Source organism: Mobula hypostoma, chromosome 1, assembly GCF_963921235.1.
Source record: "Mobula hypostoma chromosome 1, sMobHyp1.1, whole genome shotgun sequence".
Classification (NCBI taxonomy): domain Eukaryota; kingdom Metazoa; phylum Chordata; class Chondrichthyes; order Myliobatiformes; family Myliobatidae; genus Mobula; species Mobula hypostoma.
The window spans coordinates 213,126,406-213,152,912 of NC_086097.1; the positions used below are offsets into that span (position 1 = coordinate 213,126,406).

The 26,507-nt window shown below is 42.1% G+C and overlaps 1 protein-coding gene across 3 annotated transcripts in view; it reads right to left on the reverse strand.

Annotated features, from left to right (window-relative positions):
* Window positions 1-26,507, reverse strand: part of ca8 (carbonic anhydrase VIII) — an 87,938-nt gene that overhangs the window by 3,999 nt on the left and 57,432 nt on the right. For all 3 annotated transcript variants that reach the window (XM_063064018.1, XM_063064027.1, XM_063064037.1), the window contains one exon: window positions 16,240-16,406. In XM_063064018.1, the coding sequence (XP_062920088.1) occupies window positions 16,272-16,406 (135 nt within the window). In that variant the 3' untranslated portion in view covers window positions 16,240-16,271. The remainder of the gene's footprint in view (window positions 1-16,239; window positions 16,407-26,507) is intronic.

The following is a 26,507-nucleotide window of genomic DNA, read 5'->3' on the forward strand; positions in this document are numbered from 1 at the left end:
ATAGAGTGACACTTTAAGATGACAGCCATACAGCAATTATCAACAAGTTCAACAGATCTGCCAGAACAGGCTACATATCAGATCTGGCAGCATGCAGAACAGGTTATTTCATAAAGCATGCAATCTAGATGCAGATAACATCATTAGGGCCAAATGAACAGTTCAGTTGCAGGCCACTGTAGAAAAGCCAGTATTGTTTCCTCAACCAGATAACACAGTACAGTAAATGGCAATTTAAGATATTCTTCCCAGAACGATGAGTGACAGGACTGCATCATTGGGTGCAAGGAAACATCAGAACTTCTTGATTGAGATCAGACAAAGATGTTGATATCCAGGCTAAGAATTGTTCCAGAGAAAGTGATGGGACTGTGAAAATGAGGACACCATCCAACAAAAGCTAAATAGGAGCTCGGTAGGGGTGGGATAATGAAATCCTAGCCTACGAAGACAAAGGTCCACCAGGTGCACAAGGTCCTCGACAAGTGCTGTAAAATCCTCCAAATTTAATGGAAGAACAAGCAAACTGATTCTTCTCCCAGGCTAAAATCTCAACCACTGAGGTCCAGTCTCAGTCAGTTTTCTGACACGCCACAAAACTCTTCTTGAATCGGATCCTATTCCAGCCCCTGTCTAAGGATGTAATTACCGTTCAGGCAGAGCAAAAAGGATTCAAGGATATTCTCCAGTTTTCATAGAAAACATGCAACATCCCCAGTGACTCCTCAGAATTACTGACCCATGAGCACTCAGAGTAAAACAAGCATTTGGGATGATATTATCAAACTAAAGTCCAAACATACAGGGCACAAAAGCCAAAATGGCAAAAGAATCAGAATCAGGTTCATTATCACCGGCATGTGATGTGAAATTTGTTAACTTATCAGCAGCAGTTCAATACAATACAAACTATAGAAGAAAAATAATAATAATAAATAAATAAATCTTCTCCGTGGATTGTCACCTTGTCATGGTAGAGAAGCTTGTGTGGCCCTGTGATCCCGAGAGCAATGCTGTCTGGAGCTATGCTCCTGGTAGGGTCACCCATGGCGGTAAGGTCGAGGGTGAGGTCCCTGACAAAGAACAATCCAACCAAGACCTCAACGATGGAACAGGCGGAAGAAGTTACTTCAAACTCAACGGCTGTGAAGGCAGATGAAGGCTGCAACAAATCCATCAGCTCCAATCGTCATGGTTTCCATGCCATTGGAATCAGTTGGTTGATTTGTGAAGTATCGTGTGCTTCTTGGAGTGCAACATCAAGTACACATAAACAAATACATGCACAGGCCTCTTCGCTCTGTACAGAACGAAGACCATCATCTTCAACCTCGAGGGATAGCCACGACGACAAAATAAGTAAATCTTATTCTGTATACTTTATACAGTCTACATATATTGAATAGATTAAAAATTGTGCAAAAAAACAGAAATTACTATAGATAAAAAAGTGAGGTAGTATCCAAGGGTTCAATATCCATTTAGGAATCGGATGGCAGAGGGGAAGCAGCTGTTCCTGAATCACTGAGTGTGTGCCTTCAAGCTTCTGTACCTCCTACCGGATGGTAAGAGCGAGCTCTATTTCACAAACTTCCATCCACCTGGCCCATAAAATGCCTCCTGCTGAGCAGTGGGCTTATCTGCAGTTTCTACAATATCATCAGTTACCTCAAATGCCATAATGACTGCAGCAGAAGCAAATCATTGTCGATTCCATGAAATGACTTAAAACTGTCTGAAGCAGGTTATTATGCTTTCTTTCAGTTGTTCCAACACTAGATGGAGCTGCTTTACATCCAAACTCTGAATGCCCTTTCAGAATCACATTTACTATCACTAACATACACATGCAAAATTTGTTGTTTTGCAGCAATAGCATGGTGCAAAGACAAAATTACTATGAATCTCAAAATAAACAAACAGCTCAAAAATATAGAATAATGAGGCTGTGTTCATGGATCATTCAAAAATATGATGACAAATGGGAAGAAGCTGTTTTTCTGACTTGTTGAATGTGGGTCTTGATGAAATAAGTTAGCCTGCTTGTGCACAATTTATTAGAACACATAAGCTAAAGATGAATGGGAATAGTCAAGAAAATAGGACGAGGTCCAAGGTTATAATCAATGTGCAACTGATGCAAATGAGTTGATGAAAGGTGGGGGAAGAAACATCAAAGCTCAGACATCAGTTCTACAGCCTAGTGCCCAAAGGCAGGACCCAGCACTCAGTGATGAAGACCTTTCTACGTAATTTAAATTTGAAGAAATATGTATGATCATTCACAAGACAGCCAAAAAAGCAAGGGTTAGAGTCAGAAGCTGCAAAATTCTTTGTCCAAAATCTGAAGAGATGCACAAACTAATTAGCCATTTACAAGCTATTCTTCTATAAAGACCATCAGAATCAAAGATAACTTGATACCATTCTTATATCATTCTGGGCAGCATAGCCAAGTGAGTATTTTGCAAGGTGGTCTGCTCCTTCTGTCATTCTAAGCTTCTGTGGGCTCTCAATCCATGGAACCCTAGGATCTCAGCACTTTGGAGTTCAGTGATCAAGAGCCTTCAGCCATGGAAGAGTAGATTGAGAGAAGGTTAAAGGAGAACCCACGGCATTTTAAGGATGTTACTTGGCTCATCAGCCAAGGTGCATCATGGAAATAATAAGACTGAAACACCTGTCAATTCCAGGCAAGAAGCCAATATGCAAACTTGAATCCCATGACCAACATCAGGATTTTTACAGAAAATACTAGATGCTAATTTTAATTGGTTGACTGGGCTAAACTCAAACTATAGCAGTTGAATAAAATTTATAACCACCCCACTACCCCCAGATGCACACACAAATTAATGCACTAATCAGTTCAGGGTGTGGAAACCAGTCCATTCTCCACATGAAGCAAATAGAATAGGACAAGATGAAAGGAGTCCAATCAATACATCTGCAGAAAAAGTTAACCTAGTACATTTCAACCTTTGTAAGGTTCTACCCAATGCTTTTGAAATTTGCCTTGTGCTCAATTTAGGATTTTAATTTGTGGACCAGTGTTCTCTTTTCCATTGCCATTTTAAAACTAGTAGAATGAATACAATCTCAAACTTCTAAAGGCACAAGGGTAGCAGGTGCACAGGAACACCATCACCTTGTTTTCTTCAGTCACACACAAACTAGACTTTGAAATATATTACTGTTCCTCCAGGCCAGTAATTCTCAAACACCACCAAAAGAATAAATGAAAAATATTTCAAGTTTCCTCTCCAATCTAAACAATTCATGCACACTGAGGTAGTTCAAATGGAGTGGCTGCAGCATAGAAACCCTATTTCAAGACACAATGCACAAGCTCTGAATCTGGAAATGTTTAAACAGCGAAGATTAACCTTTCAGTCTGAAAAACCCTATGTCATATGCTTTGTTCAGCTATAAAATTATAATCTCCATCTTCCTATTTCTAATCACAAACAAGAGAAAATCTGCAGATGCTGGAAATCCAAACTGCTCACACAAAATGCTGGAGGAACTCAGCAGGCCAGGCAGCATCTATGGAAAAGACTACAGTTGACGTTTTGGGCCGAGACCCTTCAGCAGAACTGAGAAAAAAAGAGATGAGCGGTCAGGGTAAGAAAGTGGCGAGGGAAGGAAGAACCGCAAGGTGGTAGATGAAGCCGACAGGGGAGAAGTAAAGAGCTGGGAAGTTGATTGGTGAAGAGGATAGAGCTGGAGAAGAGGGAATCTCCCAGAGACAGAAGGCCAAGGAACAAAGAAAAGGGAAAGGATTTTTACTGAGTGGGAAGAGATATAGTCCAGGTAGCTGTGAGAGTCCTGACGAAGGGTCTCGGCCTGAAACGTCGACTGCACCTCTTCCTATAGATGCTGCTTGGCCTGCTGCGTTCACCAGCAACTTTGATGTGTGTTGCTTGAATTTCCAGCATCTGCAGAATTCCTGTTGTTAGCTGTGAGAGTCAATGGGTTTATAATAGACAGCAGTAGATAAGCTGTCTCCAGAGATAGAAACAGATCTAGAAAGGGGAGGGAGGTGTCCACCACCATTGTCCTTCGACTTGTGGAACATTCTCACCCTTAATAATTTCTTCTTCGGCTCCTCCTACTCCATTCAAACAAAAAGGTGTAGACATGAGCACTCACATGAATCCTAGCTACGTCTGACTATTTGTCAGCTACGTGAAACAATCTACGTTCTAAGCCTACACTCGTATCACTCCCCCACCTTTTCCTACACTACATCAATGAGTGTGTCAGTGCTACTTCCTGCACCCATGCAGGGCTCAACTTCATCAACTTTTCCTCCAACTCAGATTTATCTGATCCATTTCTAACACCTCCCTCCACTTTCTCGATCTGTCTGTCTATCTCTGGAGACAGCATATCTACTGCTGTCAATTATTAACTCACTAGCTCTCAGAGCTATCCGGACTATACTTCTTCCCACCCAATTACAATGTAAAAACACCATCCCTTTCTCTCCATTCCTCCCTCTCCACATCTGCTCTCAGAACGAGGCTTTTCATTCCAGAACAAAGGAGATGTCCTCCTTTTTCAAAGAATGCGGCTTCTCTTCCTCCACCACCAACACTGCCTTCAACCGCATCTCTTCCATTTCACACATGTCTGCTCTCACCTCATCCTCCCACCACCCCACCAGGGAAAGGGTTTCTCTTGTCCTCACCTACCATCCCACTAACCTCTCCATCTAGCACAAAATTCTCCATAACCTCCCCCATCTCTAGCAGGATCCTACCAAGCACACATTTCCTTCCTCCTGCCCCTCCATCTGCTTTCTGTTTTCCACAAGGATCACTTCCTACATGACTCCCTTGTCTATTCATCCCTCCTGACACTTATCCTTGCAAACAGAACAAGTGCCTCACCTGCCCCTACACCTCCTACCTCACTACCATCCAGGAACTCAAACAGTCCTTCCAGGTGAGGTGACACTTCACCTGTGGGTCAGTGGGGGTCATCTACTGAATCCAGTGCTCCTAGTGTAGCTTCCTGTATATCAGTGAGACTCAACGCAGATTGGGACACCGCTTTGCCAAGCACCTACACTCCATCCGCCAGAAAAAGAGGGATCTCCCAGTGGCCACCCATTTTAATTCCACTTCCCGTTCCCATTCTGACATGGCCTCCTCTACTGCTGCAATGAGGCCACGCTCAGGTTGGAGGAGCAACACCTTATATTCTCTCTGGGTAGCCTCCGACCTGATGGCATGAACATCGACTTCTCTAACTTCTGGTAATTTCTCCCCCACCTTTCCCCATTCCCATTTCCCTCTCACCTCATCTCCTTACCAGCCTATCAACTCCCTCCCTCTGGTGCTCCTCCACCTCTGCTTTGTTCCTTAGTCTTCTATCAGATTCCCCCTTCTCCAGCCTGTATCCCTTTTACCAATCACATTCCCAGCTCTTTATTTCACCCCTCTCCCCCCCCCCACCATTTCACCTATCATCTTGTGGTTCTTCCTCCATTCTCCCCACTTTCTTACTCTGACTCCTCATCTTTTTCTCCGGTCCTGATGAAGGGTCTTGGCCCGAAACATCGTCTATACTCTTTTCCATAGGTGCTGCCTGCCCTGCTGAGTTGCTCCAGCATTTTATGTGCGTTCCTCCTTCATACTTCTAATATTGTTTTCTTTACACTGTAAAATCAAAATGTTTGCAGCTACATTTTCATCAAATGACAAAATACTATAAAATTCTATTGAATAAACTTCCCCAATGGAAAATTAAATATTTTATTCATTTTCTGCAATACGGAAATGTGATATTAATAATCTGCTTTCTAAAACCAGCACCCCCATAGGTCTGCACAAGTCAAAAAGAACCTACAATTTCCGTTCTACATAAAAAGAACATGTAACTTAGCCATAGATGAAAATCTGAAGTGTCGCTAATGCTACAAGTGAAGAACTTTGTTTGTGATTAAAGATTTTTTTTAAGGTCTATTTATTCACAATGCTTCAGAAAGTAAACATTGCAAAAACAGAAGTATACTGAACACCAACTTAAAGACAATCACATCTTAATGCAGCAAACGTGCCTAGGAATCATAGAACGATACAGCATGGATACAGGTCCACCGGCCCTACCAGCACTACCAATCCACACATACTATGGTGCCTATCCATCTACTCCCAATTTTCTTGCATTTGGACCATCTCTCTACGTCCTGTCCCTCCATCCATCTATCCAAGTTATGTTACTGTCCTAGCCTCAACCACTTCCACTGGTAATCCCTCCTATATACTCAACCCTCTGTATGAAAAATATGCCCTCAGATCCCTTTTAAATATTTCCCATCTCACCGCAAATCTATGCCCCTTAGTTTTGGACTCACCTGCCGTGGAGAAAAGACTGTTACCAACCACCTTATCTCTGCCTTTCATGATTTTACAAACATCTATAAGCACATCACTAATTCTATGTTCACAGAAATAAAGACCAAGTCCTCATCAATCTCTCCCCACTACTCAGGCCCTCCAGTCCTGGCAACATCCTCAAATCTTTTCTACACCCTTTCCAGTTTAACCACGTCTTTCCTGCAACAGGGTGACCAAAACTATATACAGTAATTCCAAGTGCAGCCTCACCAATGACTTGTACAACTGCCACATAATATCCTAACTCTTATACTCAATCCATAACTAAAGGCCAGCCTGTTAGCTTTCTCACCAGTCTACCCATGATGTAGCTTTCAATGAGCTATACACTTGTACTTTTAGGTCCTTCTGTTCCTTGACACTCCCTGGTGCCCTACAATTCATAGTGAAAGTCCTATGCTGGTTTGACTTTCGAAATGCATCACCTCACACTTGTCTGTATTGAAACCCATTTGCCACTCTCAACCCACTTCCCTAACTGACAAGATACTCGTAATTTACAATTGTCATAAGGTGGGCGTTGATGGCGAACCCAAATGCAAGGCACAGATACTGAAGTACTAGGAACAAGACTTGACTAGAGAGCTGGGACAAGAACACAGACATGGGCTAGGACATTGGCTAGGCAAGCAGGACCAGGACAAGGAACTGGGAACTAGGAGCCTGGGCTTGGACTCCGAGCCGGAGACTGGACAAGGACCCAGAACCTGGGACTTGACTCGGGCTCGGAGCCCGGAACTAGGCGAGGACATCACATGGCTACAGGACTGGACATGGCTTAGGTTCTTCATGGCTTGTGTTCGGACTCCGAGCCAGAGACTAGACAAGGACCCAGAACCTGGGTCTTGACTCGGGCGCAGGCTCCAGAACTAGGCGAACACATGACGTGGTCTTGGGACACAGGACTAGGCGAGGCTACAGGACAGAACGAGAGACTCCTGGGCAAGACAAGGGAACTCCAGCAGAGGACGAAGCACATGGACAGGACCAGAACATGAAGCCTTGACTTGGAACTCAAGAACAGCTGAGCCTTAGACTTGGGATGACAGGAACTTCGGAACCTTGGCCTTGGAACGACAGGAACACAGAGCACAGAGCCTTGGTCTTGGGGAGGACAAGAAAACAGAGCCTTGGTCTAGAGCAGGGGAACACAGAGCCTTGGACTTGACAGACAGGAACACAGGGGCATGGAACACAGAGCCAGGACCCCTCCTTGGGAACAGGACTAGGGGCCAGAGCTCTACACAGAATGCTGAACACGACGAGACGGGTCCCAACAATAGGTAGCGGCAAATGGCCGGACCTACCTAGCACAGGTGTGGACACAGAAATGGTTCCTAACACTAGGCAGCGACAAACGGCCAGACCTACCTAGTGAAGGCATGGACACAGAGACAGTTCCAACTCAACGATAGACAGTTCCATATCTTGACACAGCAAGGTTCCAGTCTCGCTTCGTGGTAGAACTAGACACAGGTTGTGGGGCAAGGCTCCAGATACTTATTGATTTTGCACCTGCAAACTTACTAATCATGTCTTCTGCATTCACGTCCAAATTATTTATATAAATGACACATAACAAGGGTCCTAATACTGGCCCCTACAGCACACCACTTTTCATCAGCCTCCATTCTGAGAAATAGGCTTCACCACCTTTTGCTTCCAACCTCTGAAACAATTTTGAATCCACTAACTAGCTCTCCCTGGATTCCAGAGGAGCCAACCTTCCAGATGAGCATGCCATGCGAGATCTTGCCAAAGGCCTTACTGAAGTCCAAACAAGCAACATTCAACACCCTACCCAATATCTAACTTTTTGCTTACCTCTTCCATGCACAAAGCTATGCTGTCTCCTTCCAATCAGACTATCCTGTCCCTCAGAATTACTTCCAGCAACATCCCCACTACTGATGCCAGGCTAGAAGCCTTGTAGTTCCCTGGTATGTTCTTGTTACCCTTAAACAAGAAAACAACATTAGCCACATTCCAGTTTTCAGGAATTCCAGCATTGGCTAACAATGAAGAAAATATCTCCATAATGGCCTCCGCAATTTCTTCTTTACCCTCCCACAAAGTCTGAGGACATCAGGTGTGAGCAAGTCCCATAAAAGTTCCCCCACCAGTTTTTTCCCCTTTAAAAAAGCAGGTCTTGGCTGCATTACCCAACTTATTTTAAAAATGTTCCATTCACCAAATGAAGCCATCCAGGATGCATCGCGTGGAGGTGGAACCACACAGTTCCAAAGAGGAAACACTAAGACTCAATGAAATAGTAAAAAATCACCCAATGAACCAAGCTGCTTTGCCTACAGTCGGGGATTTATCCACCTCAATGCAAGTAGCTCCTCCCTGGCAATATGAATGTCCTGCAAAACATCACCACTTGCTTCCCTTATCTCTTGAGCAAATCTGACTTTCTCCTCAGAAAACAAGAAGAAGAAATATTCATTAAAATTCCACCCATCTCCTGTAGCTCAAGCCATAGATAGGTAGCCATGCTGATCTCCAAAGGAACCTGCTCTCTCCCTTGCTACCCTTTTGTTCTTAATATAACTATGGAACCCCTTGGGATTTTCCTTAACCTTACCTGCCAGATCCATCTCATAACCCCTTTGCTCTCCTGATTTCCCTCCTAAGAGTATTCTTTATCTTTTTATAGTCGTCAAGGGATTCATTTGTCCCCAATCTCCTATACCCAATGTATACTTCCTACATTTTTCTTAACCACAGCCTCAAGATCTCTCATCAGCCAAGGTTTCCTAAACTTGCAGGTTTATGCTTCAGCCTAACAAAAGTGTTCTGCTCCTGGACCCTTGATATCACATTCTTAAAATCCTTCACTTGCTATTCATTCATTTCCCTTCAAACAGGCAACGCCTTATCAATTTTTCCTAGATCATGCCTAATTCCACCAAAATTAGCCCTGTGCCATTTTAGTACCCCTAACCTGTGCACCTGTCCTATTCTTTTCTATCACTATCTTAAAAGTAATGAATTATGGTTACTAGAGCCAAAGTGCTCTCTAACTACAACTTCAGTTACCCAACAGAAGGTCCAGTGTTGTACCCTCTTGAGAAGGGTCCACTATAGGAAATTGTACTGGACATATTTCACAAATTTCATTCTGTCCTTAACGCTCTAGGTGATCCAGTCAGTGCCAGGAAATTAAAATGTCCCATTAATACAATCCTAATATTGTTACAACAATGAGCAACTTCTCTACACACCTGCTGCAGTTTACTTTGATTATTGTGGGGTCTTTAATACAACCCCATTAGAATGATTCTCCCCTTTTTGTTTCCAGATTCTACCTATGTAGCTTCACTGGATGACTTCTCATAAAGTAATCTTTTTGAGTGCGGCTGTTATGACCTTCCTTATCAAAAGAACAACCACTCTTCACGTATCTGTACCTCAGTTACATCTGTAGCATTTGTATACTTGAACACTGAGCTGCCAGTACTGCTCTTCTCTCAACCATGGTTCCATTAGAGCTCTACATCCCAGTCCTCAGAACTAACTCATACTCTGAGTTCATCTGTTAAACCTCTTTCTGCCTATACTGTGGCCTAGGCAATTCAGATTAGTAAACTTGCCCTCACTTGCTGCTGTTTCATTCATTTCAGTTATTAAGCTATTGCTCAAATAGGCCCTTCCAGCTCTTTGAGCTGCACGTCTCAGCAACACCGCCTCCCCCATTTAACCCTAGGCTAACAATGGGACAATTTATAACCTACTAACCCTCTGGACTAAGGGAGGAAACCAGAGCAGTCACAGGGAGAACGTACAAACTCCTTACAGACAGCAATAGGATCCCATGACTTGCTCCTGATTAGAGTCCCATCCCCCCAATCCCTCCCATCATTCCCTACAAAGATATTGGTTCCCCTCAGGTTCAAGTGAACATATGTCCTCTTGTGGTGGTTATCTCTCGGGGTCTGAGGAAGACTGAACATTGTGCAGTCATCTGTGGATACAGTCCTGACGAAGGGTCTCGGCCTGAAACGTCGACTGCACCTCTTCCTACAGATGCTGTTTGGCCTGCTGTGTTCACCAGCAACTTTGATGTGTGTTGTGTGGATACACATGTGGCTTTGGAGGCCAAAGGCCGAAGCACACATGCGGTTGCGGGTTGGACATAGAATGGCGGTTGTTAGAACAGGTGCATACACAGCTTTGTGGCGTTGGTCTCAAGCATGCAGGTACAGCAGGCAGTGAAGAAAGCTAATGGCATGCTGGCCTTCATAACAAGGGGAATTGTGTATAGGAGCAAAGAGGTCCTTCTGCAGCTGTACAGGACCCTGGTGAGACCACACCTGGAGTATTGTGTGCAGTTTTGGTCTCCAAATTTGAGGAAGGACATTCTTGCTATTGAGCGAGTGCAGCATAGGTTCACAAGGTTAATTCCCGGGATGGCGGGACTGTCATATGTTGAACGAATGGAGCGACTGGGCTTGTATACACTGGAATTTAGAAGGCTGAGAGGGGATCTGATTGAAACATATAAGATCATTAAGGGATTGGACATGCTGGAGGCAGGAAGCATGTTCCCGCTGATGGGTGAGTCCAGAACCAGAGGCCACAGTTTAAGAATTAGGGGTAAGCCACTTAGAACGGAGTTGAGAAAAAACTTTTTCACTCAGAGAAAGAACTGTTTCACTCAGAGAGTGGTGGATATGTGGAATGCTCTGCCCCAGAAGGCAGCGGAGGCCAAGTCTCTGGATGCTTTCAAGAAAGAGATGGATAGAGCTCTTAAAGATAACGGAATAAAAGGTTATGGGGATAAGGAAGGAACTGGATACTGATTGTGGATGATCAGCCATGATCACAGTGAATGGCGGTGCTGGCTCGAAGGGCCGAATGGCCTATTCCTGCACCTATTGTCTATTGTCTCGTGCTGCTGCAAGGCACTGATTTCAGTCATCCTCAAAGTCAGATGCAGCTTTTCTGGTCAGGGCGCGTCACACAGCCCTGTCGGCTGCGGACTTCTCAAGTTGTCAAGGGTGGAGGTCTGCCCATTTGATGTACGATTTCAGATTGTCTTTCAATCTTTTTTTGGTGCGGCCCTGATTGTGGCTGCCATGCGTAAGCTCACCGTAGAGCAGCTGCAGTGAACAGTCCACCTAAACCCCAGAAGAGCTCTTAAGCGTTTAAAAACCTGAATCTCAACCCCCTGCATTAGCTCCCCAGACACAAATTCATCTAGTCCATCCTTCTATTTCTGACCTGTCTAGCACACGACACCAGGAGTAAACAACAGATAGCTACCCTTGAGGTCCTGCTTAGTCATAGTCATAGTCATACTTTATTGATCCCAGGGGGAAATTGGTTTTCGTTACAGTTGCACCATAAATAATAAATAGTAATAGAACCATAAATAGTTAAATAGTAATATGTAAATTATGCCAGTAAATTATGAAATAAGTCCAGGACCAGCCTATCGGCACAGGGTGTCTGACCCTCCAAGGGAGGAGTTGTAAAGTTTGATGGCCACAGGCAGGAATGACTTCCTATGACACTCTGTGCTGCATTTTGGAGGAATGAGTCGCTGGCTGAATGTACTCCTGTGCCCAGCCAGTACATTATGTAGTGGATGGGAGACATTGACCAAGATGGCATGCAACTTAGACAGCATCCTCTTTTCAGACACCACCGTGAGAGAGTCCAGTTCCATCCCCACGACATCACTGGCCTTACCAATCAGTTTGTTGATTCTGTTGGTGTCTGCTACCCTCAGCCTGCTGCCTCAGCACACAACAGCAAACATGATAGCACTGGCCACTACAGACTCGTAGAACATCCTCAGCATCATCCGGCAGATGTTAAAGGACCTCAGTCTCCTCAGGAAATAGAGACAGCTCTGACCCTTCTTGTAGACAGCCTCAGTGTTCTTTGACCAGTCCAGTTTATTGTCAATACATATCCCCAGGTATTTGTAATCCTCCACCATGTCCACACTGACCCCCTGGATGAAAACAGGGGTCACCGGTACCTTAGCTCTCTTTCGGTCTACCACCAGCTCCTTAGTCTTTTTCACATTGAGCTGCAGATAATTCTGCTCACACGATGTGACAAAGTTTCCTACCGTCGCCCTGTACTCGACCTCATCTCCCTTGCTGATGCATCCAACTATGGCAGAGTCATCAGAAAACTTCTGAAGATGACAAGACTCTGTGTACTAGTTGAAGTCCAAGGTGTAAATGGCGAAGAGAAAGGGAGACAAGACAGTCCCCTGTGGAGCCCCAGTGCTGCAGATCACTCTGTCGGACTCACAGTGTTGCAAGCACACGTACTGTGGTCTGCCAGTCAGGTAATCAAGAATCCATGATACCAGGAAAACATCCACCTGCATCGCTGTCAGCTTCTCCCCCAGCAGAGCAGGGCGGATGGTGTTGAACACACTGGAGAAGTCAAAAAACATGACCCTCACAGTGCTCGCTGGCTTGTCCAGGTGGGCGCAGACACGGTTCAGCAGGTAGACGATGGCATCTTCAACTCCTAGTCGGGGCTGGTCGGCGAACTGGAGGGGATCTAAGTGTGGCCTGACCATAGGCCGGAGCAGCTCCAGAACAAGTCTCTCCAGGGTCTTCATGATGTGGGAGGTCAATGCCACCGGTCTATAGCCATTGAGGCCGCTGGGGCGCGGCGTCTTCGGCACAGGGACGAGGCAGGACGTTTTCCACAGTGCAGGAACCCTCCGGAGCCTCAGGCTCAGGTTGAATACATGGAGAAGTACTCCACATAGCTGAGGGGCACAGTCTTTGAGCACCCTGGTACTGACACCATCCGGTCCTGCAGCCTTGCTTGGGTTGAGACGTTTCAGCGGTCTTCTAGTTATCAACTTCTTACCCAATTCCCTATACTCACTCTGCAGAACTACATCACTTCTTCTATCCATCTCATTTGTACCAAGATGTACAATGACCTCTGATTTTTAAACCTCCTGCTCATGAATATTCTGCAGCTGCTCAGAGATATCGTTGACCCTGGTACTCAAGACGCAGCACACCACCTCGCAACCACTGAATCTCCTATCTGTCCATCTCACTACTGAGTTTTCTATCACCCTGTCTGACTGCACCCTTTCCCTCAGAGCCAGTCACAGTATCAGAGGCCTGACTACTGCTGCTAGCCCCTGAAAGTATCCAAAGTAGACATGTTAGTGAGAGGAAAGGCCGTAGGCAAGCCCTGCACTTAGTGCCTACGACACTTTTTTTCCTGATGGTCTCCTACTTACCTGAAGTCTATTCCTTAGGTGTGACCGCCTCAGTGAAAGCCTCATCTGTGAAGCACTCAGCTTTCCAGATGATTCCAAAAACATCCAACTCCTGCTCCAGTTCCTTGACTCAGTCTGTCAAAAACTACAACCATGCGCATTTACCACAGCAGGGAGACCACGAGGTTCCCAATCTTTCTGTTGTCTTACAGGAGGAGCATGCCACTGCCCTGACTGGCACCCTAACTACTCTAAATCAAGTACTAAAGATCAACAGGGAAATAAAACCTTATTTATTCATACCTGTGCCTCATCACTGATGCCTGCTAAAAGATCCACTCCAATTCCAAACAGCTGGGCCTTACTCAGCCTCCTCACACTGAAGCCCTCAGCCTAAACCTCAGCTCCTCACGCCTACACTGGTTCACTCACACTAGCCACTCCAAGAGATCTGTTCCACTTGACCCTACCTTTTTTATTGGCTACTGTTAATTAGCCAAACAAATGTTAACAATAATTAGCAAGGTGCCAATTTTAAATTCCTGTAGAGTGAAACTCAGAAGCAAACTAGGCATGCCACAGTTAGCAATGGTTTATCGGGTTAACATAAGAGGACAAAGCTGGTCACCCAACATTAGCAACATTAGTTGTGTGCTGAGAGCACGGTACTTATAAGGCCTTCAGTTTTGGGTGGATGGGAAATGAACAGGCACAAAATCTTGGGTTGTACAATGTGAATTGAGGTCCCAGTGTATCCCCTTTCTGTCAGTCCTCCATGGTTTTTCTCTTTGCCTGTGGTTAACTTGGGCCTTCAGGTAAAGATCAAAATGCAGAGTGTGTGTTTATCAGTGGCACAGGAAGTCCAGCAGTATATGCACATCAGATATTACGGATTCCTTCTTTCTACACAAATGGTTGAAAAGACCCAGTGACAGGTCATACAAGTGCTTCTGCTTATGTTCCAAAATTTCAGGTGACTATTTAGAAATGATTATCAGACAAAGTATCAGTATTCAAGCCTGAAATAGTTGCTATCATTTTAGCCGTGAAATGAGTCAAAGAAGTATGCATTGACTATGTAGTTCTGTGCTCTGATTCGTTCTCGGTTTTATTATCTATTAAAATGGGTACTTCAAATTGTGGGCCAAGCATTCTTATTAAGATTGGACAGCATCTATTGAGGCTGCAGGGTCTAGGCCTGTGTATACACTTCAAATGGCCTCCTGCCCATGTTGGTCTTGTGTATTTAATATTTCAGCAATACTGTAAATATATTGTTCGATTAAGCATTCTTTTTCATTTAAACAATTCCTTATGGGAATTGCATAGCTGAATTGCATACACAATGGCTCTACCATGTGATAGGTGCTCACCTGGCTTTAAGTAAGACTCTCTTTCCTGGCTCTCTTGTTCTTCTTCTATTTAGTTTAATGTTTTGGAGTTAGAAAACTTAACAGCTGGTGTTGAAGGAAATGATGTGGCAGACATTCTTGCCAAGCGATCACTTAAAATTAAAGATATAAATGTAGTAGTGCCTTTGCATAAGGGGTAGATGAAGGCCATAATTTAAAAGTCTATTCAAGCACTGTGGGAATGAAGTTCTGATAAAGAAAAGAAAGGATGTCATTTATATAAAATTCAGAGGTCGGCGGGAACTCAGCTGGGAGGTGGAAAAGGAGGGAAGAAGTTATACTTAATGTGTTTACATATTGGACATACTACACCCATCCAACATCCTCTTTGACTTTCTACCATCCGGCAGCACATTACAATGCATAAAAACAACAATGGTCAGGATGAGAAACAGTTTCTTCCCACAGGTCATGTGCCTTCCCTAACACATCGTACTTGAAGTGTCATGGTTAAACTGTTCCAGTACAATATTTAAGATTAATGCACTTTAGTTTGTTATTTATGTGTGATTCATCTGTAGATTTTATCCTTACCTTCATGAGTTAGCATGTGTTATGTGTACTACCGTGTTTTATACCCTGGTTCAAAGAAATCTTGTCTTGTTTCTATATACATTATATCGTTATATACATGTATATAGTTAAATGACAACAAACTTGACTTACTCGATTGAATAATTCCTTGTTCAGAATTAAGATGCATGATCCGGGTATTTGTGGACTTGTCAACAAACAGTGCAGCATATACTATTTGAATACAGTTCCTATGAGGTGCAAAGGAAACATCTAATTGCTAAATTAAGATCTTTAAGACAGACTCAGTTTAACATGGAAAGTTTGTTAGAATATCACTGTTATCGTAATGAATATAAGAGTATTTGCTTTTCTGAAAAGCATTAGACTTTTTGATACTATTTGAGTCTTTTGGGGGGAGATTTAGTAGATATACTTTCTGTCTCTTTGCTCCACACGCCAACTCAGTAGTAATGCACCTTATGTTCGTTTGTCACCCACCATAAAACTTTACAAGAACTCACAGGCAACCCCAGAGATCTTCACTCCCAGCCATGGCTCCTATAAAGCAAAGCTCCTAGATTGCAAAGGTTTGCAAATACATAAATAAACTTCTATATACTAGACCAACATATATTTATGATTACACATTTAATGAAATATGTTAGTAGTGGAAATAGTTTAGGATTACCTGAAGCTGACTCAGGTTATTATTGTTGTTTCTTATTGGAATGCAGCTCTGATGATTCGGTCACTGAGCGGCTGGGTTGGCCTAAAGTTGTCTCCTAAAATCCCATCACATCCTTCAGGTAGTTCTGCTCCCTTTATGTGGGAACGGACCCTTCTAAACTCTTCTATCTAGAATAAAATATTAAATCAGATTCACAAGTAAGCAAATTTCAAAATATATAATAAATAATCATTTTAAGCATTTGATACCTTTATATAAATGGCATAATCTGATTTTGTATGCCAATGATTACTACATCCATATCTTGCGTATCTTGTGCCTCTGCAGCGCTATAGTGACAAGCTACTGTAAGTTGTTCAGGATGTGCAAATATAATCAATGCAAACTTTGTCAATATCTGACCTTGTACCACAAATGCTGTTTCAGCATTAAGCCTTCCATTGACTTGATTATTCATGGAAACAGCAAAGAATCATGGGATAGGAGGCCATCAGAACCATCATGTCTAAGTCAGTTTCAAAATCATTTTTCCAATATAACCGCATTAGGCAGCTTTTGGTGTGCAGCCTCGTAGACTACATAGGATGCCCATCCTAGAAACGAGCTATCGGCTCAACTAGTCCACTCAACCTTCCTGCCATATTTCCCCATCCTAATCTACAGCATAACTGGAGGAGGAGAAGATGGCGGCGTGACGCAGCGCGCAGCAGCCACTCTGGTGAATGATATCTGTAATCTGTCAAGTAGGGTGCTGTGCACAAGCCTGATTTGATGGAGACAGACGTGACAGAATGGAGGAACATCTGGTGAAACTTCTGAAATGCCTTTTTTGCTGCCGCTGCTACTGTGTGATCCAGAGTCTCCGGAGGAGAAGGCCCCGAGTCCTCGGCTTTACTTGTTGCATGGCAGCTGGGGCAGGGTCGAGGCGCTCAACAGAAATGGTGCTCGGTGCTCGGTGTCGGAGAGCTGGTCAGAGGCTTGAAGTTTTCGGACGGACTCAGAGTCGGCTGTGGTCAGGTGCTTCCAGGGTTGCAGTTGTCGGCGCCTGGAGGTTTATGACAGGGAGAGTTTCTCCCTTTTGCCGCCTGCTATCGGGGACAATCGGGAGTTGATCGGAACTTTGAGACTTTTTTTTACTGTTCCCATGGTCTGCTCTTTATCAAATTATGGTATTGCTTTGCACTGCTATAACTATATGTTATAATTATGTGGTCTTGTCAGTGTTATTCTTTGGTTTGTCCTGTTATTTTTGTCATATCACTCTGGAGGAACATTGTATCATTTCTTAATGCATGCATTTCTAAATGACAATAAACGAGGACTGAGTGTCCTCATAATCTAATAACTCTCATTTCTCTTCCCCATCATGTGTTTGCCCAGATACTCCTTACCATATTGACAGTGCTCACTTCAACTACTCCATGACAGCCAATTCTCACCTCTGAGATAAAAACAAATTTCTTCCAAATTTTCCATCAGATTTCCTTGTGCCTATCTTACAATGATGGTCTCTTGACTTACTCTTCCATATAAGTGGAAACATCTTCACTGCATTCACTCAAACAAAAATCTTTATGGTTATAAGAGTTTAGTCAGAACACCCCTCAGCTTACTTTTCTTTATAGTAAAGACATACTATCTGTTCATCCTTGCATAATATGGTAATCAGAAGTGTAACTAAATAATGGTTGAACATAACTTCCCTTCTTTTTAAACTGACCTCTCTAGAAATAAGCCCTAGCACTTAGTTTGATTATTTGTTTATGGCCTCGCTATCCTAGGCGCAATTTCGAGGTATTGGTAAATTTGTACAGAGCTGCTTTTGTTCCTCATTCTCAAATAGACTCCCACCTGCTAGGCCATCTGATAATAGGCCACAGGCCTGTTATGCTAATTCTGGTTCTTCCTTGCTGATGCTGCCTGAGCATCTTCAACATGTTAATTTATATGGACAGTGTATATAATAGCATAAGTAGCCCCATAACTTCCAACAATTTCTATCCAAAAAGTCTGGAATTTTTTTAAGTTAAAAGTAAAACTAAAACAATCCATTTTCATAACAAGGTTAGGAAGAGGGCAACTGTTGAAATAATATTTACATATCTTTAAGGTGTCAGTTAGAAATAGGTCAAAAGTGGAAAGGTCTCGGGACTCAATATAGAATTAGGGCACACATTTAAACCAGCAGAGGTCCTAAAAGATCTTATAATCATGAATAAAGCTATCAACTATTTTCAATGTTGTATTTTAACACTCTTCATTATCTACAAGAGGCTAGCACCAGTTTGAGAATGCGAACCTGCACCTTTAACAAGAGGTACATTGTGCAAATAGCATTGAAGGCATTCCATAGCTGGAGAATGCTGGGACAGAAGATGGCTGACCAAGGCAGCATCATTTATTTCCATGATTTAGTGCCACTGATGTGACTCCCTTGCTAAGCCATTTCAAAGGGAAATTAACAGCAAGGAAACTGATGTGATAAAGAGGCCCAACTGGGGCAAGGTCAGATTTCTTTCTGTGAAGGGAATTGTTGGGTTGTTAAGATAACCCTGTAGTTTCAAAATCACTATAACAAATACTATTCTCTTCCAGGTCAGTTATTAACTGAATTCAGAAGGTGGAATTTGAACTTGGGTTCTTGCAACATTAGCTCAGGCCTACGGATTACTAGTCCTTTTCTGTAGCACTGTGTACCATACCCCATGGATTGCTTCTTTCAAAACAAAGAGGATTTGGTACCAGACCTTTCAAATCCCTTACTCACTCTTCCTTCAGTTAGTCCTGACGAAGGGTCTCGGCCTGAAACGTCGACTGCGCCTCTTCCTATAGATGCTGCCTGGCCTGCTGCGTTCACCAGCAACTTTGATGTGTGTTGCTAGGATTTGGTACCAGACAGGACATTTAAAAAGGACAGAGACAACATGAATATACAAATTTATTGCCAAAGTACAAATATGTCACCATATATTACCCTGAGATTCATTTACTTGCAGACATTCACAGCAAAACAGAGAAACTATAGACAAACAACACACATCAAAGTTGCTGGTGAACGCAGCAGGCCAGGCAGCATCTCTAGGAAGAGGTACAGTCGACGTTTCAGGCCGAGACCCTTCGTCAGGACTAATGCTGGTTCAGGAACCTGATGGTTGAAGGGTAATAACTTTTCCTGAATCTGGTGGTGTGGAATCAATCAGAGTCTCCTCGAGATTCTAAATATATGAATGATTTTTTAGATAAGTTAGACTTCCCTCAGATTTCACAGGATATGTCTTCTATATTAGATACTTCCATTACTATGGATGAGATTAAGAATGTTATTTTTTCTATGAATTTGGGGAAAGCTCCTAGCCCGGATGGGTTTACCGTTGAATTTTATAAATGTCTTGCTTCTTTATTGATCCCTTGGCTCTGTAGGGTTTTTGAGGCTTCTCTGAAACTTGGTAAACTTCCTGAATCTTTTAATAGAGCGTCAATCTCTTTAATACTAAAGAAGGATAAAGACCCTGCTCAATGTGCATCTTATAGACCAATATCTTTATTAAATGTTGATTCTAAAGTTTTTTCTAAGTTATTAGCAAATAGACTAGAAAAAGTACTTCCTTCTATTATTTCGGAAGACCAAACGGGTTTTATTAAAGGTCGTTACTCTTTTTATAATATTCGTACATTGTTAAATATCGTTTATACTCCCTCACAAAATGTTCCTGAGTGTGTTATTTCTTTAGACGCCGAGAAAGCTTTTGATAGAGTAGAATGGCCTTATTTATTTAAGGTGCTTGAAATGTTTAATTTTAGCTTGAAATTTATATCCTGGATTAAACTGTTATATCATTCCCCTGTAGCCTCGGTCCGTACTAACTCTTTAAACTCACCTTTTTTTCCTCTCTTTCGAGGTACTCGACAAGGCTGTCCTCTTAGTCCCCTATTATTTGATATTGCATTAGAACCTCTTGCAATTGCCATTCGAGAATCTTCAAATATTACTGGGATAACTCGGGGATTAAAGTCCCATAAATTATCACTTTATGCTGATGATTTACTTTTATATATTTCTAATCCTGAGAAATCCATTCCTGCTGTTTTAGAGTTATTAGCACAATTTGGTTTTTTTTCAGGTTATAAATTAAATCTTAGTAAGAGTGAACTCTTTCCGATTAATAAACATCTTCCCTTATATTATAAATTTCCATTTAAATTGATTGATAACTATTTTTCTTATTTTGGGATTAAAATTACTTGTAAATATAAAGATTTATTTAAGATTAACTTTTTACCATTAATAGACCATATTACTCAACTTTCATCTAAATGGTTTCCCTTATATTTAACTTTGATTGGTCGTATTAATGCAGTTAAGATATTTTTTTTGCCAAAATTTTTATATGTGTTTCAGGCATTACCAATTTTTGTTCCAAAATCTTTCTTTGATAAAGTTGACTCTAAAATTTCTTCATTTATTTGGCAGAATAAGAATCCGAGACTGGGTAAAATACATTTACAGAAAGCTAAGAGAGATGGAGGTTTAGCATTACCTAACTTTAGATTCTATTATTGGGCTATTAATATTCGACATATGAAATTTTGGTTACTTGATCAGGATATACTATCTATTCCTAAATGGGTAGCATTGGAACTACAATCTGTTCAGGGTTATACACTTGGCTCTATTTTAGGCTCCTCTCTCCCTTTTGATTCGAAACGCCTTAAGCAGGTGTCTAACCCGATAGTTAAATATGCTTTGCGCATTTGGTTTCAATTCAGAAAATTTTTTGATCTTAATCAATTCGGGTTAGCGATTCCTATTTTAGGTAACATATTTTTTCCTCCCTCTTTTACGGATCGTGCTTTTCAAACTTGGAAGACTAAGGGTATTTTACGGTTTTTGGATTTATTTTTAGATGGTTCCCTTATGTCTTTTGAACAATTATCTAATAAATATAACTTATCAAGAATACATTTTTTTAGATATTTACAAGTTAGAAATTTCCTAAGTACTATACTTTCCTCCTTTCCAATGCTTCCTCCTACATATATTTTAGATTCGATAATTAACCTCAATCCATGTCAGAAAGGTGCATCGGCTATGATTTATAATATTATTATGAAACTTAGGAAAGCTCCATTTGATAAGATTAGGGTAGATTGGGAACAGGAATTGGGGCTTACCATTTCTGTGGATGATTGGGGGCAGATTTTACAATTAGTTAATACTTCCTCTATTTGTGCTAAACATTCCCTAATTCAATTTAAAGTGATTCATAGAGCACATATGTCCAAAGATAAGTTAGCGCGTTTTTACTCGCATATTAATCCTTTTTGTGATAGATGTTCGGGGCAGATAGCCTCTTTAACTCATATGTTTTGGTCTTGCCCTACTTTGGAAACTTTTTGGAGAGATATTTTTAATATTATTTCTAAGGTATTAAATATAGATATCTCTCCTCACCCTATTACTGCTATCTTTGGACTACCTAAAATTTCTAGTAATCTTTCCCCTTCAGCCCGTAGAATGATTGCATTTCTTACTTTAATGGCGAAAAGATGTATCTTACAACATTGGAAAGAGCTTAATGCTCCAACTACCTTTTTTTGGTTCTCTCAGACGATTTTATGTTTGAATCTGGAGAAAATTAGAAGTAACCTTTATGATTCTTCATTTAAATTTGAACAGATTTGGGGACCTTTTATTCGATATTTTCATTTAATGTAATATATACCCTTCTTGTTTTTTTTTACTGTTTTTAATGGAGGTCGGGATGGAGGACGTGATTTTAAGTTTAACTCTGTTTGGTTTCAAGTTAGCCCATTGCTTTGCTTTGCCTTTAGTTAGTTGCACGGTGGGTTTTTTTGGGGTTTTTTTTTTCTTTTTTTCTATTGATATATATAAAATTTAGTATACTATTATGTTATCTTGGTTTCTTATGTTTAAATTACATTGTTTGTAGTTTTTTTTTGGTATTGATACTTTCTGGAATTTTATTATATTTTAACATTGTATTAATGTTTATATGGCTTACCTTTTTGTATACTTATTCAATAAAAAGATTTAAAAAGAAAGAACACCCCTCAGCTTACTTTTCTTTATAGTAAAGACATACTATCTGTTCATCCTTGCATAATATGGTAATCAGAAGTGTAACTAAATAATGGTTGAACATAACTTCCCTTCTTTTTAAACTGACCTCTCTAGAAATAAGCCCTAGCACTTAGTTTGATTATTTGTTTATGGCCTCGCTATCCTAGGCGCAATTTCGAGGTATTGGTAAATTTGTACAGAGCTGCTTTTGTTCCTCATTCTCAAATAGACTCCCACCTGCTAGGCCATCTGATAATAGGCCACAGGCCTGTTATGCTAATTCTGGTTCTTCCTTGCTGATGCTGCCTGAGCATCTTCAACATGTTAATTTATATGGACAGTGTATATAATAGCATAAGTAGCCCCATAACTTCCAACAATTTCTATCCAAAAAGTCTGGAATTTTTTTTAAGTTAAAAGTAAAACGAAAACAATCCATTTTCATAACAAGGTTAGGAAGTGGGCAACTGTTGAAATAATATTTACATATCTTTAAGGTGTCAGTTAGAAATAGGTCAAAAGTGGAAAGGTCTCAGGACTCAATATAGAATTAGGGCACACATTTAAACCAGCAGAGGTCCTAAAAGATCTTATAATCATGAATAAAGCTATCAACTATTTTCAATGTTGTATTTTAACACTCTTCATTATCTACAAGAGGCTAGCACCAGTTTGAGAATGCGAACCTGCACCTTTAACAAGAGGTACATTGTGCAAATAGCATTGAAGGCATTCCATAGCTGGAGAATGCTGGGACAGAAGATGGCTGACCAAGGCAGCATCATTTATTTCCATGATTTAGTGCCACTGATGTGACTCCCTTGCTAAGCCATTTCAAAGGGAAATTAACAGCAAGGAAACTGATGTGATAAAGAGGCCCAACTGGGGCAAGGTCAGATTTCTTTCTGTGAAGGGAATTGTTGGGTTGTTAAGATAACCCTGTAGTTTCAAAATCACTATAACAAATACGATTCTCTTCCAGGTCAGTTATTAACTGAATTCAGAAGGTGGAATTTGAACTTGGGTTCTTGCAACATTAGCTCAGGCCTACGGATTACTAGTCCTTTTCTGTAGCACTGTGTACCATACCCCATGGATTGCTTCTTTCAAAACAAAGAGGATTTGGTACCAGACAGGACATTTAAAAAGGACAGAGACAACATGAATATACAAATTTATTGCCAAAGTACAAATATGTCACCATATATTACCCTGAGATTCATTTACTTGCAGAGATTCACAGCAAAACAGAGAAACTATAGACAAACAACACACATCAAAGTTGCTGGTGAACGCAGCAGGCCAGGCAGCATCTCTAGGAAGAGGTACAGTCGACGTTTCAGGCCGAGACCCTTCGTCAGGACTAACGCTGGTTCAGGAACCTGATGGTTGAAGGGTAATAACTTTTCCTGAATCTGGTGGTGTGGAATCCAATGCTCCTGTGCTTCCCTCCTGATGGCAGCAGTGAGCAGAGAGCATGGCCTGGATTGTGGAGGTCCATGATGATAGATGCTGCCTTCTTGTGGCAGCACTCCTTAAAGATGTGCTCAGTGGTCGGGAGGGTTTGCCTATGACGGACTGGGGTGTGTCTACGATCCTTTGTAGTCTTTTCTGTTCATAGGCATTGGTGTTTCCATACTAGACCATAATGCATCCAGTCAGCATATTCTCCACTGTGCAAATGTAGAAGTTTGTCAAAGTTTCAGAGGACATGCAAAATTTGCACAACCTTCAGAGACAGTAGAGGTGTTGTCGTACCTTCTTTGTGATAGCACTTACACGGTGATTCCAGAACAGATCCTCTGATATGATAATGCCAAGGAATTTAAAGTCATAAAATCATGCAATCAGAAAATTAAAAAGTTTCCCAAACAGTACTGAAGGCCACCTTGACAGGCAGGTAACATATTCTCTTCTAACACATTCTGGGAATTCAGAAATACATGGGTTGTGGCAGATTCTGTCAAAGTCCTTACAGGCCATGGAAACTCTCCTCCAAGGAGGAGGAGAAGATGGTGGCACGACACAGCTTGCAGCAGCCGCTCCGGTGAATGATATCTGTTATTTGTCAAGTAGGGTGCCGTGCACAATCCTGATTTGATGGAGACAGACGTGAGAGTACGGAGGAACATCTAGAGAAACTTCTGAAATGCCTTATTTGCTGCCGCTGCTACTGTGTGATCCAGAATCTCCGGAGGAGTTGGCCCCGAGTCCTCGACTTTGCTTGTTGCTCGGCGGCCGGGGTGGGATCGAAGCACTCGGCAGAGGATGGTGCCTGGTACTGGAGGGCTGGTCGGAGGCTCGAAGTTTTCGGACGGACTCAGAGTCGGCTGTGGTCGGGTGCTTCCAGGGTGCTGCATCGGCAGTTGTCGGTGTCTGGAAGTTTACGGCAGGGAGAGTTTCTCCCTTTTGCCACCTGCTATCGGGACTACCGGGAGTCAATCAGAACTTTGAGACCTTTTTTTTACCATGCCCATGGTCTGCTCTTTATCAAATTATGGTATTGCTTTGCACTGCTGTAACTATATGTTATAATTATGTGGTTCTGTCAGTGTTAGTCTTTGGTTTGTCCTGTTCTTTTTGTGATATCACTCTGGAGGAGCATTGTATCATTTCTTAATGCATGCATTTCTAAATGTCAATAATCGAGGACTGAGTGGCCTCATAATCTAATCTAACTGTGAAAGAAATGCGCCACGATTGGGTTTCCAATGGTTCATACCCGTATCATTTGGAGGCAGCATCACACTACATGGTGTTTTTACCAACACTATAATATACAAATGACAGTCTGTATTAAGTGAAATCCCCTTTCACTGAACGTTTCTGGGAATGCAACTCGTTAGCCCCTCACTAACAGGCACCGGCCTCCACGGTGAGAAAACCACCTTTCGCAGGCTGCGTATGTCTAGGGTGTATACGGCTTTGGTCCCGCCAAACCCTTGTGGTTGGGATGTCTTGCCCACCCAAACCCCGGTTTGTGTGAATGCTGCGTGATTTACTGCCCCTTGCAATTGCCTGTAGGCAAGAAATAACAGATTGTACACTGCATACAATTATAAAGAAGGTATATTTAAGAATGTTAGCTTAAATTACATTAGATTAGATTCAACTTTATTGTCATTGTGCCAAGTACAGATACAAAGCCAATGAAATGCATTTAGCATCTGACCAGAAATGCAAAGAATAGTGTTATTTACAAAATAACTGCGAATAAAAAAGTGCTACAGCACACAAATATAAAAGTACTGAGACAGTACAATACGGATGCAATACTGCTTAGCGCTGTGATGAGAGGTTCAGGAGGGTCACAGCCTCAGGGAAGAAGCTCATCCTGTGCCTGCTGGTGCGGGAGCAGAGGCTCCTGTAGCGCCTACCGGATGGGAGGAGAGTAAAAAGTCCATGGTTAGGGTGAGATGAATCCCTGATAATGCTTTTCATCCTGCCCAGGCAGTGTTTATGGTAGATGTTCTCAATGGTGGGCAATTGGGTGCCGATAATCTACTAAGCAGTTTTCACCACACACTTTGCAGTCCGATACGGGACAATTGCCATACCACACCATACCATACCATAAGAAAGGAAAAAGTAACAAAAGGGGCCATCATAACTAAACAGTCAAACATGCACATAAGTTGGAGCTCATCTTGCAGTTTTCTTTAACTCACGCGCTGGACCCCTGGTCTGCGTGAAAGCACACACCACCTTCCGAATATCGCTTGAAATCCATCTTGAACAAACGGGCTCTCCCACGGGAATATTGGTTCTTCCTCCTTGAAGCCATTCATTGGTGCAAAGCATCTTGTGCAACGTGGACAGCATCCTCAGCCATCTTCCACCCCGACTTCTCCCAGCTCTCGCCAAAAAGACCTCAACCCACACCAGTGTCCTTCACAAAAACCTCTCTGCCCAGCCAGCATTCTCTAGAATCTTCTCTCAATTCCACCATCCTGAATGGCTGACACAACATTCCTAAGTTGAGCAACAAAGCCTCTTACAGAAGTGCTAAAATGCAATACCTACAGCATAGCAGTAAAAATCTTAACCAGGGTATTTCATCCATGATCAGCTGCTAGAGCGCCATGCAACTTTCAAAATACAGCAGTGGGATGGATCTCAAACACTAAAGAGAAGGAGTGTAGGAAAGTGATAGAGACCCTAGTGGTATGTGTCATAGCACATGGAA